This window comes from Hypanus sabinus, unplaced genomic scaffold (genome assembly GCF_030144855.1).
Source record: "Hypanus sabinus isolate sHypSab1 unplaced genomic scaffold, sHypSab1.hap1 scaffold_1120, whole genome shotgun sequence".
Classification (NCBI taxonomy): Eukaryota; Metazoa; Chordata; class Chondrichthyes; order Myliobatiformes; family Dasyatidae; genus Hypanus; species Hypanus sabinus.
The window spans coordinates 25,940-38,610 of NW_026779178.1; the positions used below are offsets into that span (position 1 = coordinate 25,940).

General features: G+C 51.0%; 1 protein-coding gene across 1 annotated transcript in view; it reads left to right on the forward strand.

Annotated features, from left to right (window-relative positions):
* Nucleotides 1–12,671, forward strand: part of LOC132386368 (cytosolic 5'-nucleotidase 3-like) — a gene marked incomplete at its 5' end in the record, with an annotated part of 122,009 nt that overhangs the window by 16,825 nt on the left and 92,513 nt on the right. The window contains one exon of the mRNA XM_059958619.1: nt 6,354–6,400. Coding sequence (XP_059814602.1) covers nt 6,354–6,400 — 47 coding nt within the window. The remainder of the gene's footprint in view (nt 1–6,353; nt 6,401–12,671) is intronic.

Genomic DNA, 12,671 nt, shown 5'->3' on the forward strand with positions numbered 1-12,671 from the left:
CACACACAGATACACAGACACACACACACACACACACACACAGTCACACATAGCTGGAGAGACTCAGCAGGCCGGGCAGCATCTGTGAAGAAAGAGTCAAACACTCGACGTTTGGGTGTCGAGACCCATTGGCAGTGAGATTGGGGGGGGGAGAGGGTAAAGTTAAGAGCTGGGGAGTCGATTGATGAAAGAGACACAGGGCTGGAGAAGGGGGAGTCTGATAGGAGAGGACAGAAGGCCATGGGAGAGAGAGAAGGGGGAGGAGCACCTGAGGGAGGAGATGGGCGGGCAAGGAGATAAGGTGAGAGAGGGAAAAGGGGAGGGGGAATGGAGAAGGAGGGGGCATCACTTTTACTGGTTACCTCCTCTGACCTCTCTCATCAGCAAGGCATTTTCACCCACCGAACTGGCGCTCTGTGGAAGTTTTGCCCCATTCTCTGTAAAGTCCAGAGCAGAGGTTCCCAACCTGGGGTCCATCCCAAACTTGGTCAATGGTCTGTCTCTCTCGGTACCATATCCGATGCGGACGTTGGTGGCCGTGGTTTCCCACACAGATGGTTGATGGCAGGGCATTTAAAAGAAAGAGGTTGGGGCTGCTAAGGGTGGAAACCCCAGGCGATCGGCAGCTTCTGAGATACTCAAACCACCCCGTCTGGCACCGACAATCACTCCACACAGTCAGAGTCACTTATATCACACTTCCTCCCCTCCCGTTCTGACGTGTGGCCCGAACAACAGCTGAGCCTCCTGACCATGTCCGCGTGCTTTGAGGTGTCGCCACGTGATTGGCCGATTAGAGATTTGTGTCAGCGAGCAGGTCCCTAATAAAGTGGGGCTGTCGATCCCAGGCAGTGTTAGAACACAGAACGTGTCAGCACAGCGCAGGCCATCAGGCCCACAATGTTGTACTGACCTTTAAACCTACTCCAACCTCAATCTCACCCTTCCCTCCCACATCGCCCTCAGTTTTCTATCACCCTTGAGTCTATCCAGGAGTTTCTTAAGGTCCCTAATGTTTCTGCCTCTACCTCCTCCCCAGGCAGTGCGTTCCCAGCACCCGCCACTCCTTCCCTTCACAGCAAACCCTCTCGCCTTCAATGCCGGCCCCCTGGTATCTGACATTTCAACCCTGGGGAAAAGATATTGTCTGTCTACTCTGTCTCATCATCATCATCACTACGCGCCGCGTCGTGTGACGTCATCATTACGCGCCGTGTCGCTATGCCGTGGGCGATCGTGGTCCTTACATGACCGTGATTGTTCTTGGCAAGTTCTCCTGCAGAACTGGTTTGCCATCGTCTTCTTCTGGGCAGTGTCTTTACAAGACGGGTGACCCCCTCCCCAGCCATTATGGATACTTGTCAGAGATTGTCAAGTCACTTTTTAATTGTCATTTCGACCATAACTGCTACATACAGTGCATAGTAAAAATGAGACAACGTTTTTCAGGACCATGGTGTTACATGACACAGTACAAAAACTAGACTGAACTACGTAAAAAACAACACAGAGAAAGCTACACTAGTCTACAGACCTACACAGGACTGCATAAAGTGCACAAAACAGTGCAGGCATTACAATAAATAATAAGCAGGACAATAGGGCAGTAAGGTGTCAGTCCAGGCTCTGGGTATTGAGGAGTCTGATAGCTTGGGGGAAGAAACTGTTACACAGTCCGGTCGTGAGAGTCCGAATACTTCGGAGCCTTTTCCCAGATGGCAGGAGGGAGAAGAGTTTGTATGAGGGGGTGTGGGGTCCTTTATAATGCTGTTTGCTTTGCAGATGCAGCGTGTAGTGTAAATGTCCGTGATGGCGGGAAGAGAGACCCTGATGATCTTCTCAGCTGACCTCACTATCCGCTGCAGGGTCTTGCGATCCGAGGTGGTGCAATTTCCAAACCGGGCAGTGATGCAGCTGCTCAGGATGCTCTCAATACAACCCCTGTGGAACGTGATGAGGATGGGAGGGTGGGAGATGGGTGGGGGGGGGGGGTTCTGCCTGATCTCATAACCAGGACCTGTGATCTGCACCGGTTTGTCATACGACCAGTTCCCGTGGTTTCACCTGACCCTGATCGGGGGCTAAGCAGGTGCTACCCCTCGCCCAAGGGTGACCCGCAGGCTAGCGAAGGGCAGGAGCACCTCACACCTCCTTTGGTAGAGACGTATCTTCACCATGCCACCCAACTACTCTACCGAACCTTCTCATAATCTTATAGACTTCTGTCAGATTTCCTCAGCCTCCGATATTCCAGAGAAAGCAACCCAAGTTCGTAGCACATGCACTCTGAACCAGGCAGCATTGTGGTGAACTCTTCAAAGCCTCAATAACTTTCGTACCGTGGGGCGACAAGAACTGTATACAGAGCTCCAAATGCAGCCGGACCAGAGTTTTATAAACCTGCAACTTATTTTTCTGACTTTTGAACTCAACGCCTCGACTAAGGGGGGCGGGGGGAACATCCCACGTTCCTCGTTAAGTCACCCGGACCAGGTGAAACGCACCCACGGGTTCTGAAAGAGGCCACGATAGCAATTGCGGAGGCATTCGCAATGATCTTTCAAAAATCACTGGACTCTGGCGTGGTGCCAGAGGACTGGAAGATTGCAAATGTCACTCCACTCTTTAAGAAAGGAGGGAGGCAACAGGAAGGGAATTATAGACCAGTTAGCCTGACCTCAGTGGTTGGGAAGATGTGGAGTCAATTGTTAAGGATGAGGTGATGAAGTACTTGGTGACACAGGACAAGATCGGACAAAGTCAGCATGGTTTCCTTCAGGGAAAATCCTGCCTGATGAACCTGTTGGTATTCTTTGAAGAGATTACAAGTAGGACAGATAAAGGGGATATAGTGAATGTCGTATATTTGGACTTTCAGAAGGCCTTTGACAAGGTGCCACACATGAGGCTGCTTACCAAGTTAAGAGCTCATGGTATTACAGTAAAGTTACTGACATGGTTAGAGCATTGGCTGATGGGTAGGAGGCAGGGAGTGGGAATGAAAGGATCCTTGTCTGGTTAGCTGCCAGTGACTAGTGGCATTCCCCAGGGATCGGTATTGGGACCACTCCTTTTTACACTGTATACAAATGATTTAGATGATGGAATAGATCGCTTTGTTGCCAAGTTTGCAGATGATACTAAGATTGGTGGAGGGGCAGGTGGTGTTGAGGAAACGGGTAGGAGGCAGAAGGACTTAGACAGATTAGGAGGATGGGCAAGAAAGTGGCAAATGAAATACAATGTTGGGAAATGCATGGTCGTGCACTTTGGTAGCGGAAATAAATGTGTGGACTATTTTCTAAATGTCGAGAAAATCCAAATATCTGAGATGCAAAGGGTCTTGGGAGTCCTTGTACACAACACCCCGAAGGTTAACTTGGAGGTTGAGTCGGTGGTGAGGAAGGAAAATGCCATGTTAGCATTCATTTCAAGAGGTCTAGAGTACAGGAGCAGGGATGTGATGCTGAGGCTTTATAAGGCACTGGTGAGGCCTCACCTTGAGTATTGTGAACAGTTTTGGGCCCCTCATCTTAGAAAAGATGTGCTGGCATTGGAGAGGGTCCAGGGGAGGTTCACAAGGATGATTCCAGGAATGAAAGGGTTATCGTACGAGGGACGTTTGACGGCTCTGGGTCTGTACTCGTTGGAATTCAGAAGGATGAGGGGGGATCTCATTGAAACCTTTCAAATGTTGAAAGGCCGAGACAGGGTAGATGTGGGAAGGATGTTTCCCATGGGGGGAGAGTCTAGGACAAGAGGGCACAGCCTCAGGGTAGAGGGATGCCCATTCAAAACAGAGATGCGGAGAAATTTCTTTAGCCACAGGGTGGTGAATTTTCGAATGTTGAAAGGCCTAGACAGAGTAGATGTGGAAAGGATCTTTCCCGTGGTGGGGGAGTCTAGGACAAGAGGGCACAGCCTCAGGATAGAGGGGCGTCCATTTAAAACAGAAAAGTGGAGCAACTTCTTTAGCCAGAGGGTGGTGAATTTGTGGAATTTATTACCACAGGCAGCTGTGGAGGCCGGGTCGTTGGGAGTATTTAAGGCAGAGTGTGATAGGTTCTAGATGGGACACGGCATCAAAGGTTACGGAGAGAAGGCCGGGGAGTGGGGTTGAGGAGGAGAATAAAGGATCGGCCATGATTGAATGGCAGAGCAGACTCGATGGGCCAAATGGCCTAATTCTGTTCCCACGTCTTACGGTCTGAAACATCCTTTGAATCGTTTAAACAGCACCCTGACCGTCGTTGCGTGGCTGGTTCGCACCTGATACTCAGGAAGGAGGCACGAGGTCCCTGAGCAACAACAGGACCACCGCACGAGGCACGGCAGGGCGGGAGTTGTTGCTTTGACCCTTTGGGGAGGTGTGCTGACGCCACGCCTGGCCCGTTCCACTGGGGGGGCGGTCGTCTGGGTCACTAGCACCCGACAGCTGCCTGACTGTGTCGGTGGTGAGGAAGGCGAATATGCACCGTCAGCATTAATTTCCAGAGGACTGGAATCTCAAAGCGAGGACGTGAAGCTGAGGCTTTGTTAAGGCACTGCTCAGGCCGCGAGCAGCCTTGGGCCCCTCCATCTTGGAAAAAGATGCGCTGGCTTTTTAGTCAGCTGTGACATATTTTGGACGATGAGGCGGAGACACGTCTCCACCAAAGGAGGTGTAATACCAAAGGACCCAAGGAGAAGCATCTGCAGCTTAATGTGGAAAAGACTAAGGAGCTGGTGGTGGACCTGAGGAGGGCTGAGGCACCGGTGACCCCTGTTTCCATCCAAGGGGTCAGTGTGGACATGGTGGAGGATTACAAATACCTGGGGATATGAATTGACAATAAACTGGACTGGTCAAAGAACACTGAGGCTGTCCACAAGAAGGGGCAGAGCCGTCTCTATTTCCTGAGGAGACTGAGGTCCTTTAACATCTGCCGGACGATGCTGAGGATGTTCTACAAGGCTGTGGTGGCCAGTGCTATCACGTTTGCTGTTGTGTGCTGGGGCAGCAGGCTGAGGGTAGCAGACACCAACAGAATCAACAGACTCAATCGTAAGGCCAGTGATGTTGTGGGGGTGGAACTGGACTCTCTGACGGTGGTGTCTGAAAAGAGGATGCTGTCCAAGTTGCATACCATCTTGGACAATGACTCCCATCCACTCCATAATGTACTGGTTAGGCACAGGAGTACATTCAGCCAGAGACTCATTCCACCGAGATGTAACACAGAGCGTCATAGGAAGTCATTCCTGCCTGTGGCCATCAAACTTTACAACTCCTCCCTCGGAGTGTCAGACACCCTGAGCCAATAGGCTGGTCCTGGACTTATTTCCACTGGGCGTGATTAACATTATTATTGAATTATTTATGGTTTTATATTGCTATAGTTCTTCACTATTCTTGGTTGGTGCGACTGTAATGAAAACCAGTTTCCCTCGGGATCAATAAAGTATGTCTGTCTGTCTGTAAGGCCCTCCTTCCCTCCGCCAGCCTGCGGGTCACCCTTGGGCGAGGTGTGGCACCTGCTTAGCCCCCAATCAGGGTCAGGTGAAGCCGTGGGGGCAGGTGGTGGACGGTCGTACGAGCATCCGGTGCAGATCACAAATCCCGGTGATGAGACCACTGACGCCAGGCGGACAATCTCTGGAGTAGGCCGATGGATAGGCACTTCATTGATCCCAAAGGAAATTGTGGTGTTAAAGTAGTTTACAAGTGCACAGGTATACAAATATTAGAAGAGAAGTAAGAAAAATATAGAGAATAATTTACCACAGTCTACCAGGAGGGAGGGGGGGTCATCGCAGCTACAGGTTGACTCATTATGGAGCCTAATGTCCGAGGGTAAGAGTGAACTCATTTCGTGCTCTTTGGAGCAGCGCAGTTGTCTCAGTCTGTTACTGAAAGGGCTCCTCCGTTCAGCCAAGGTGGCGGGCAGAGGGTGAGAAACGTTGTCTAGAATCGGAAGGATTTTCTGTTAGGGTTCTACCACAGCCTGTGGTTGGGGGGAGTCATCCATCTTGTAAAAGGCACTGTCCAGCAGAAGACGATGGCAAACCGCTTCCAGAACGTTGCCAAGAGCAATCATGGTCACGGAAAGACCGCGGTCGCCAAGGTCATAACGACACGGCACGTAATGGTGATGTCATAACGACACGATGCATAATGGTGACATCATAATGACACGATGCATAATGGTGATGTCATAACGACACGGTGCATAATGATGACATCATATGACATGGCACCTCGTGTGGCCTCCTGACTTTTGAACTCAATGTCTCGACTGATAAAAGTAGGGGCCCTTCTCACCTACGGACGTGAAGTAATCCTGTTCCTGTTTTTGTTTCTGCGTTTATTACAGTTATTATTGACAACAAAAAGTTGATCTCCGAGGACTGCAGCGAGAAGGTATCTAAAGATCTCCAGATTCACATGAATTCCACGGCCCCGGGCACGACGGAGGTGGAGCAGGGAATGGTCACGGTGTCAGGGGGGTGTTACAGCCTCTCCCCAACCCACCATGGCACTGCTGGCCCGTTTCCCCTGGGCAACACTGGGGGGGGGGGCCATCTCCACAGGATAAAGGACTAGGATCAGGCCATTCAGCCCATCGAGTCTTCTCCCCCCCATTCCGATTAGGCCGCGCCTGGAGTATTGCGTGCCGTTCTGGTTGCCCCCACCATGGGAAGGGGGCGGCGGAAGCTTTGGGGTGGGGGCTGAGGAGATTTACCAGGATGCTGCCTGGTTTAGAGGGCATGTGCTGTCACGAGAGGCTGGGCAAACTTGGGTTGTTTTCTCTGGAGTGTCGGAGGCCGAGGGGGGATCTGATAGAGGTTTACAAGATTATGAGAGGCATAGACAGAGTGGACAGGTAGGGTTGAGTTGTTTAACACCAGAGGTCAGGCATTGAAGGTGAAGGGGGGTGGTAGGTCCAAGGGGTAAGGGGTAACTCAGAGAGTCGTGGGTAACTGGAATACACTGCCTGGTACAGTGGCAGAGGCAAATACATTAGACACTTTTAAAAGACGTTTGGATAGACACCTGGATGTGAGGGAGATGGAGGGATGTGGAGGTCTAGGTAGGAGGGATTAGTGTTTGGGTCTGTCTGATTTGATTTTTAGCTAGTTCAGCACAACATTGTGGGCCGAATGGCCGTCTCCTGAGCTGTACTATGTTCTATGTTCTCAACCCCATTCCCCAGTTCCCCCCCCCCACCTCACCGTAACCTTTGACACCCTCACCCAGGGCTCACGGAATGTGTGAAATCACCGCCACGAGGGAGAAGGTTCTCGGGGAAGCTGGAGGGTCTGAGGGTAGATAAACCAGCTGGACCAGATGGACGACACCCCCAGACTTCCGAAAGGGGTGGCCGAAGAGACGTGTGCAGGCATTCAGTAATGGTCGTTCCAGCATCACTAGATTCCGGAATGGTTCCGGAGGTCTGTAGAATTGCAAATGTCACTCCACTCTTAGAGAGAGAGAGACTGAAGAAGGGAAAACTACAGGCCAGTCAGTCTGACCTCGGTGGTTGGGACGAAGTTGGTGGCGATTATTAAGGACGAGGTCTCAGGGTACTTGGAGGCTCGTGATAAAATAGGCCGTAGTCAGCATGGTCTCCTCAAGGAAGTGTCATACCTAACAGACCTGTTGGAATTCATAGAGTTAGTAACGAGCAGGATAGACAAAGCAGCACACACAGAATGCCGGTGGAACGCAGCAGGCCAGGCAGCATCTGTAGGGAGAAGCATTGTCGACGTTTCGGGCCGAGACCCTTCGTCAGGACTAACTGAAAGAAGAGATAGTCAGCGATTTGGAAGTAGGAGGGTAAGTGTTGAGCGAAACGGTCTCCCAGACTGCGTCGGGTCTCACCAATGTATAAAAGGCCACACCGGGAGCACCGGACACAGTATACCACACCGGCCGACTCACAGGTGAAGTGTCGCCTCACCTGGAAGGACTGTGTGGGGCCAAACACCAACGCTCTGTCCGCCAGAGAAAGCAGGGTCTCCCAGTGGCCACACATTTTAATTCCACGTCCCATTCCCATTCTGATATGTCTATCCATGGCCTCCTCTACTGTCAAGATGAAGCCACACTCAGGTTGGAGGAACAACACCTATATACCGGCTGGGTAGCCTCCAACCTGATGGCATGAACATTGACTTCTCTAACATCCATTAATGCCCCTCCTCCCCTTCTTACCCCATCCCTGATATATTTAATTTTTCCCCCTTCCCTTTTTTTCCTCTCTCTCTCTGCCCATCACCCTGCCTGTTCTCCATCTCCCTCTGGTGCTCCCCTCCCCCTTTCTTTCTCCCGAGGCCTCCCGTCCCCTGATCCTTTCCCTTCTCCAGCTCTGTATCACTTTCGCCAATCACTTTTCCAGCTCTCAGCTTCATCCCCCCCCCCCCCCGGTCTTCTCCCATCATTTCGCATTTCCCCCCTCCCCCTCCTACTTTCAAATCTCTTACTATCTCTCCTTTCAGTTAGTCCTGACGAAGGGGCTCAGCCCGAAACGTTGACAGTCTCCTTCTAGACGCTGCCTGTGTTCCACCAGCATTTTGTGTGTGTTGCTGGAATCTCTAGCATCTGCGGATTTCCTCGTGTAGACAAAGGAGAACTGGTTCATGTCGCGTACTTGAATTTTCAGAAGCACTTTGACAAGGTGCCACACTCGAGGGTGCTTAACAAGCTACGGGTTCGTGGTATTACGAGGAAGATTCTAGCATGGACAAAGCAGCGGCTGATCGGCAGGAGGCAAAGAGAGGGAATAAAGGGAGCATTTTCTGGCTGGCTGTCAGAGTCCAGTGGTTGGGACCGGTTCCTCTTACGTTATATGTCAGTGACTTGGATGACGGAATTGATGGCTTTGTTGTAAAGTTTGCAGACAATATGAAGACAGGTGGAGGGGCAGGTAGTCTTGAGGAAATAGGCCACAGAAGGACTTAGATTGAATACAGTGCCGGGAAGTGTATGGTCATCAACTTTGGTAGAAGAAATAAGAAGTTGGACTAGTTACTAAACAGAGAGGAAATACAAACAAAAAACTGAGGTGCACTGGGAGTCCTTGTGCCGGATTCCCTAAGGAGTAATTTGCAGGCTGAGTCTGCGGGTGGTGAGGAAGGCAAATGCAATGTTAGCATTCATTTCAAGAGGACTGGAATATCAAAGCGAGGATGTAATGCTGAGGCTTCATGAGGCGCTGGGAGTATTGTGAGCAGTTTTGGGCCCCTTAGAAAGGTTGTGCTGAAACTGGAGAGGGTTCAACGGAGGTTCACGAGAATGAAGCATTGTGAAGGACCCCATGCACCCCTCATACAAACTCCCCTCCCTCCTGCCGTCTGGGAAAAGGCTCCGAAGCATTCGGGCTCTCACGACCAGACTGTGCAACAGTTTCTTCCCCCGAGCCATCAGACTCCTCAATACCCAAAGCCCGGACTGACACCTTACTGCCCGATTGTCCTGTTTATTATTTATTGTAATGCCGGCACTGTTTTGTCCCCTTTATGCAGTCCTGGGTAGGTCTGTCGTCTAGTGTAGATTTTTTCTGTGTTGTTTTTATGTAGTTCAGTCTAGTTTTTGTACTGTGTCATGTAACACCATGGTCCTGAAAAACTTTGCCTCGTTCTTACTGTGAACTGTACCAGCAGTCATGGTCGAAATGACAATAAAAGTGACTTGACTTGACTCCAGGGTTGAATGGGTTGTCATATGAAGAGCGTTTGATGACTCTAGGCCTGTATTCAACTATCAGATGCTGAAAGGCCCCAATAGAGTGGATGTGGAGAGGATGTTTCCTATAGTGGGGGAGTCTAGGTCCAGAGGACACAGAAAGAGTGGATGTGGATATGATGTTTCCTATAGTGGGGGAGTCTAGGTCCAGAGGGCACAGACAGAGTGGATGTGGATATGATGTTTCCTATAGTGGGGGAGTCTAGGACAAGAGGACACAGATAGAGTGGATGTGGAGAGGATGATTCCTGTAGTGGGGGAGTCTCGGACCTGAGGACACAGATAGAGTGGATGTGGAGAGGATGTTTCCTACAGTGGGGGAGTCTAGGACCAGAGGACACAGATAGAGTGGATGTGGAGAGGATATTTCCTGTAGTGGGGGAGTCTAGGACCAGAGGACACAGATAGAGTGGATGTGGAGAGGATGTTTCCTATAGTGGGGGAGTCTAGGACCAGAGGGCACAGATAGAGTGGATGTGGAGAGGATGTTTCCTATAGTGGGGGAGTCTAGGACCAGAGGGCACAGATAGAGTGGATGTGGAGAGGATGTTTCCTATAGTGGGGTGAGTCTAGGACCAGAGGACACAGATAGAGTGGATGTGGAGAGGATGTGTCCTATAGTGGGGGAGTCTAGGTCCAGAGGACACAGATAGAGTGGAAGTGGAGAGGATGTTTCCTGTAGTGGGGGAGTCTAGGACCAGAGGACACAGATAGAGTGGATGTGGAGAGGATGATTCCTATAGTGGGGGAGTCTAGGACCAGAGGACACAGATAGAGTGGATGTGGAGAGGATATTTCCTGTAGTGGGGGAGTCTAGGACCAGAGGACACAGATAGAGTGGATGTGGAGAGGATGTTTCCTGTAGTGCAGTGTCTAGGACCAGAGGGCACAGATAGAGTGGATGTGGAGAGGATGTTTCCTATAGTGGGGGAGTCTAGGACCAGAGGACACAGATAGAGTGGATGTGGAGAGGATGTTTCCTGTAGTGGGGGAGTCTAGGACCAGAGGACACAGATAGAGTGGATGTGGAGAGGATGTTTCCTACAGTGGGGGAGTCTAGGACCAGAGGACACAGATAGAGTGGATGTGGAGAGGATGTTTCCTATAGTGGGGGAGTCTAGGACCAGAAGACACAGATAGAGTGGATGTGGAGAGGATGTTTCCTGTAGTGCAGTGTCTAGGACCAGAGGGCACAGATAGAGTGGATGTGGAGAGGATGTTTCCTATAGTGGGGGAGTCTAGGACCAGAGGACACAGATAGAGTGGATGTGGAGAGGATGTTTCCTGTAGTGGGGGAGTCTAGGACCAGAGGACACAGATAGAGTGGATGTGGAGAGGATGTTTCCTACAGTGGGGGAGTCTAGGACCAGAGGACACAGATAGAGTGGATGTGGAGAGGATGTTTCCTATAGTGGGGGAGTCTAGGACCAGAGGACACAGATAGAGTTGATGTGGAGAGGATGTTTCCTGTAGTGGGGGAGTCTAGGACCAGAGGACACAGATAGAGTGGATGTGGAGAGGATGTTTCCTGTAGTGGGGGAGTCTAGGACCAGAGGACACAGATAGAGTGGATGTGGAGAGGATGATTCCTATAGTGGGGGAGTCTAGGACCAGAGGACACAGATAGAGTGGATGTGGAGAGGATGTTTCCTGTAGTGGGGGAGTCTAGGACCAGAGGACACAGATAGAGTGGATGTGGAGAGGATGTTTCCTACAGTGGGGGAGTCTAGGACCAGAGGACACAGATAGAGTGGATGTGGAGAGGATGTTTCCTATAGTGGGGGAGTCTAGGACCAGAGGACACAGACAGAGTGGATGTGGAGAGGATGTTTCCTGTAGTGGGGGAGTCTAGGACCAGAGAACACAGATAGAGTGGATGTGGAGAGGATGTTTCCTGTAGTGGGGGAGTCTAGGACCAGAGGACACAGATAGAGTGGATGTGGAGAGGATGATTCCTATAGTGGGGGAGTCTAGGACCAGAGGACACAGATAGAGTGGATGTGGAGAGGATGATTCCTATAGTGGGGGAGTCTAGGACCAGAGGACACAGATAGAGTGGATGTGGAGAGGATGTTTCATATAGTGAGGGAGTCTAGGACCAGAGGACACAGATAGAGTGGATGTGGAGAGGATGTTTCCTGCAGTGCAGTGTCTAGGACCAGAGGGCACAGATAGAGTGGATGTGGAGAGGATGTTTCCTGTAGTGGGGGAGTCTAGGACCAGAGGACACAGATAGAGTGGATGTGGAGAGGATGAGTCCTATAGTGGGGGAGTCTAGGACCAGAGGACACAGATAGAGTGGATGTGGAGAGGATGTTTCCTGTAGTGGGGGAGTCTAGGACCAGAGGACACAGATAGAGTGGATGTGGAGAGGATGTTTCCTACAGTGGGGGAGTCTAGGACCAGAGGACACAGATAGAGTGGATGTGGAGAGGATGTTTCCTATAGTGGGGGAGTCTAGGACCAGAGGACACAGATAGAGTGGATGTGGAGAGGATGTTTCCTGTAGTGCAGTCTCTAGGACCAGAGGGCACAGATAGAGTGGATGTGGAGAGGATGTTTCCTATAGTGGGGGAGTCTAGGACCAGAGGACACAGATAGAGTGGATGTGGAGAGGATGTTTCCTGTAGTGGGGGAGTCTAGGACCAGAGGACACAGATAGAGTGGATGTGGAGAGGATGTTTCCTACAGTGGGGGAGTCTAGGACCAGAGGACACAGATAGAGTGGATGTGGAGAGGATGTTTCCTATAGTGGGGGAGTCTAGGACCAGAGGACACAGACAGAGTGGATGTGGAGAGGATGTTTCCTGTAGTGGGGGAGCCTAGGACCAGAGGACACAGATAGAGTGGATGTGGAGAGGATGTTTCCTGTAGTGGGGGAGACTAGGACCAGAGGACACAGATAGAGTGGATGTGGAGAGGATGATTCCTATAGTGGGGGAGTCTA